The sequence below is a fragment of the Hibiscus syriacus genome, unplaced genomic scaffold (genome assembly GCF_006381635.1).
Source record: "Hibiscus syriacus cultivar Baekdansim isolate YM2019G1 unplaced genomic scaffold, ASM638163v2 tig00113719_pilon, whole genome shotgun sequence".
NCBI classification, from domain to species: Eukaryota; Viridiplantae; Streptophyta; class Magnoliopsida; order Malvales; family Malvaceae; genus Hibiscus; species Hibiscus syriacus.
Window position 1 is genome coordinate 174860 of NW_024063467.1, and position 3049 is coordinate 177908.

A 3049-nucleotide genomic window follows, 5' to 3' on the forward strand; every position below is an offset into this window, starting at 1 on the left:
ATGTTTCCTTCAAGCGGAAATGGCTGCTGCAGTGATCCAATGGCGTATTTCGCTGCAGATCCATCACTTTCCTTCTTCAATTTCCCCTCTCCTTATTACAACCAATGTGAGCTAGAAGCACTGCAAGACTATGATGTTTTTCTCCAACAAGACCGTGATCTGTTGCTTCATAACCAGACCTTGATGGCGGCTTATTCTGTCTCGGCCGACACCGTCACTAACACGCCTGGTTTCGGCCCCGATGGAACGAAAGTAGCGCAGAAGACACCTGGGAAGAGATCGTCGAGTTCCAAGAGAGACCGACACATTAAGATTAACACGGCGAACGGACCGAGAGACCGGAGGATGAGGCTGTCGCTCGACGTTGCTCGGGAGTTCTTCTGTCTGCAGGACATGTTGGGGTACGACAAGGCGAGTAGAACCGTCGAGTGGCTGCTCATACAGGCGAGGCAAGAAATCAAGAGGCTAGCGAGAACCCATGTCGACGGCGTCGTCGTTGCATCCGCCGCAGCAAAGAGCCCTTCCTCCACATCGAAGGGCGAAGTGTTATCGGCGGCGGAACCTAAAGCGACTGAGAAAAAGATCAAACATCAAGCTAAAACCTCTTTCAATCCACTCGCGAGAGATTTGAGGGACAAGGCGAGGGCGAGGGCGAAGGAGAGAACAAAAGCAAAGAAGATGTGGACTCAAACGCCATGGGGTTCCTTTGAGAACACTGCTGAAGAATCTGGTCATCTTCAACAGGTTGAAGAACTCGGTTCTCGAGACATCGAGCACTTGAGGATTAATCATGACAACATGATTGATGAATCTTCGGCAATTATTAATAAATGGAGCCCAAATACGATGCTCAATTGTCTGCAAAACCCTGGAATTAACCAAGAGGTAAGTCTCTTGAGCAAAAGTTTCTTGATTTTACCTAATTACAACAATGACAAAACTACCTTCACATATGATGAACATATATACACACACACACATATTATGTATTTGTTTGTTTGCAGCATCAGTTCACAGGCTTTCTGTCTTTCGGCAAACCATCGGAGACCTACAACAATAGCAATCTATGAAAACGAGGTTCATTAGAGGGCATATGGATAAATTTCAGAGGCATCATGCACTCACTGTTAATTGGTTACTTTCTGTATGATATGTAATAAGGTATGAACTACGAACAAGCTTTTCATTTCATTTCCCTCTTTTTAATATGTTTCGGATGTTGTCGTGGACTGATCTTTTAATTATCAATAATGTTATGTTTTTCTTTGTCTCGACTTTTATTATATAAGCTTAACTAGAACGCTCATATCAAAGAATCCGACGTATTAGTGTTGGTATAATCGTATCCGGTATATATCATTTTTTTAAGTCATATTATCTTTTTCTAATAGTGTTTTTTTCACTTTCAAAACATGCTTTTGTAAAGGAACCTAAGAGGATATGTTTCAACAAACCAATCATTTTGTTATCCCCTACTGTTTCACACTACTTGACATGTACCTTAAAAGGTGCACAAGCAAGACATATATAGAGGACAAATTATAGAGAACTTTCATTTATGATGAATATGAGCACATTTCATATGGTGGAGCATGAAATTAAGCATAAAGAATTGAGTGACATGCCGACAAGATACGGTTTCAGTGACAATACTTGGCTTAGGTTGTGTAAACCCTTCGATGATTTGGAATCCACTTGGGTATTTGAACACACGTTCAAAGATGAATCAAGTCGTGTGGGGTGCGATCGTATCTCTAGAAATTTTAAATTTTTTTTCTTCATATTTTAGGGTTTTTTTTTTTATTTTTTATTTGTTATTTAATTTCGCACTACCTAAAATTTTTTAATTTCGCAGTCCTTGAACTAAATTACTGTGTCTGTCCTGCAAACATTTAAGCATTGTTTTTACTTTACAACACAACCATTCATGGATATGAGCACACATGCATATAGGTGTGTTACAGTAGGGGTGTGCAAATATTCTTGACCCGGTTGACCTGATCCGCCAACCCGAACTTAAAAAATTAGATAATTTTCTAAAAAAATTACCCGACCGGGTCGGGTACCTGGCTCAACATTTCTTGGGTCGGTACCGAGTCACAAAATTAAGTTTTTTCAGGTACCCGGTTAGTTTTTTTATTATATATATATATATATAATATAATGAATTATTTATATTATGGATTATTATATTTTGTATTTTAAACTTTTAAATTTTATGTTCGGATGTTGGAGTATATAATTCGAAGTTTCGAACATTTAAATTTGTGTATATTTTTTAAAATTAATAATTTGAAAATGAAAAAAAAAACCGAGTATTGGGTACCCGTAAAATCCGGGTCGGGACACGGGCCAAGAAATCACCGACCCAGATGTTGCAAGTACCTGGTAATCGGGTACCCGAAAATCCGGTAAGATATTAAAGGTTCGAATCCTGACAAATACGAATGAAGTAAACTAAGTCGGGAGAGTCTCCCTTACCTCTATAATACCCGATCCAGACTAACCAGTGGTTATACTAAAAAAAATCAATTGACTAACAATTATAGGATTACATTGTCCATGTATTGAACATGAAATTTAATTAAATTGAAGATAAGTATTTTATTAAAAATTATTACCTTTGAAATAAACCTATTTTCAATTAGCAATAGATTAACTTTTTTTCGGACAATACTAAACTAGGTTAGAGCGTTAAGAACAATAAAAAGAAATCTAAACTGACACAAAGCCAGAGATGTCATCATTATTACTGGAAAACGCATACATCATAACATAATAATTTCATTTTTGGCGACAAAAGCTATCACTTGACAATTGATGGGAAATTAAAAGCTCTAATACTAATACTTTCCAAAATATTTGTTTTTAACTTATAGGATAGAGGTAGATTAAAGTCGTAAGCAGTTTAATATCGTTTAAGTAAGGTTTCGAGTTCGAATCCTTGTGTATACAAAAAAAACCATGTTCAGACATTCACCCACCAAATTAGGTGTGCGTGGTGTGAGTCAGTCCATATTAATTAAGGCGAAGCCTAGAAACCGGGAGG

General features: G+C 37.6%; 1 protein-coding gene across 1 annotated transcript; it reads left to right on the forward strand.

Annotated features, from left to right (window-relative positions):
• Positions 1 to 749, forward strand: LOC120186729 (transcription factor DICHOTOMA-like). The gene is made up of 2 exons (XM_039190605.1): positions 1 to 700; positions 745 to 749. The coding sequence occupies exons 1-2, from the start codon at positions 1 to 3 to the stop codon at positions 747 to 749; spliced, it is 705 nt and encodes a 234-aa protein (XP_039046536.1).
• Positions 750 to 3049: the final 2300 nt, after the last annotated feature.

Excerpts from the sequence above, each read along its gene's own strand:
- LOC120186729 (XM_039190605.1), top strand. The coding sequence starts at position 1 with ATGTTTCCTTCAAGCGGAAATGGCTGCTGCAGTGATCCAATGGCGTAT.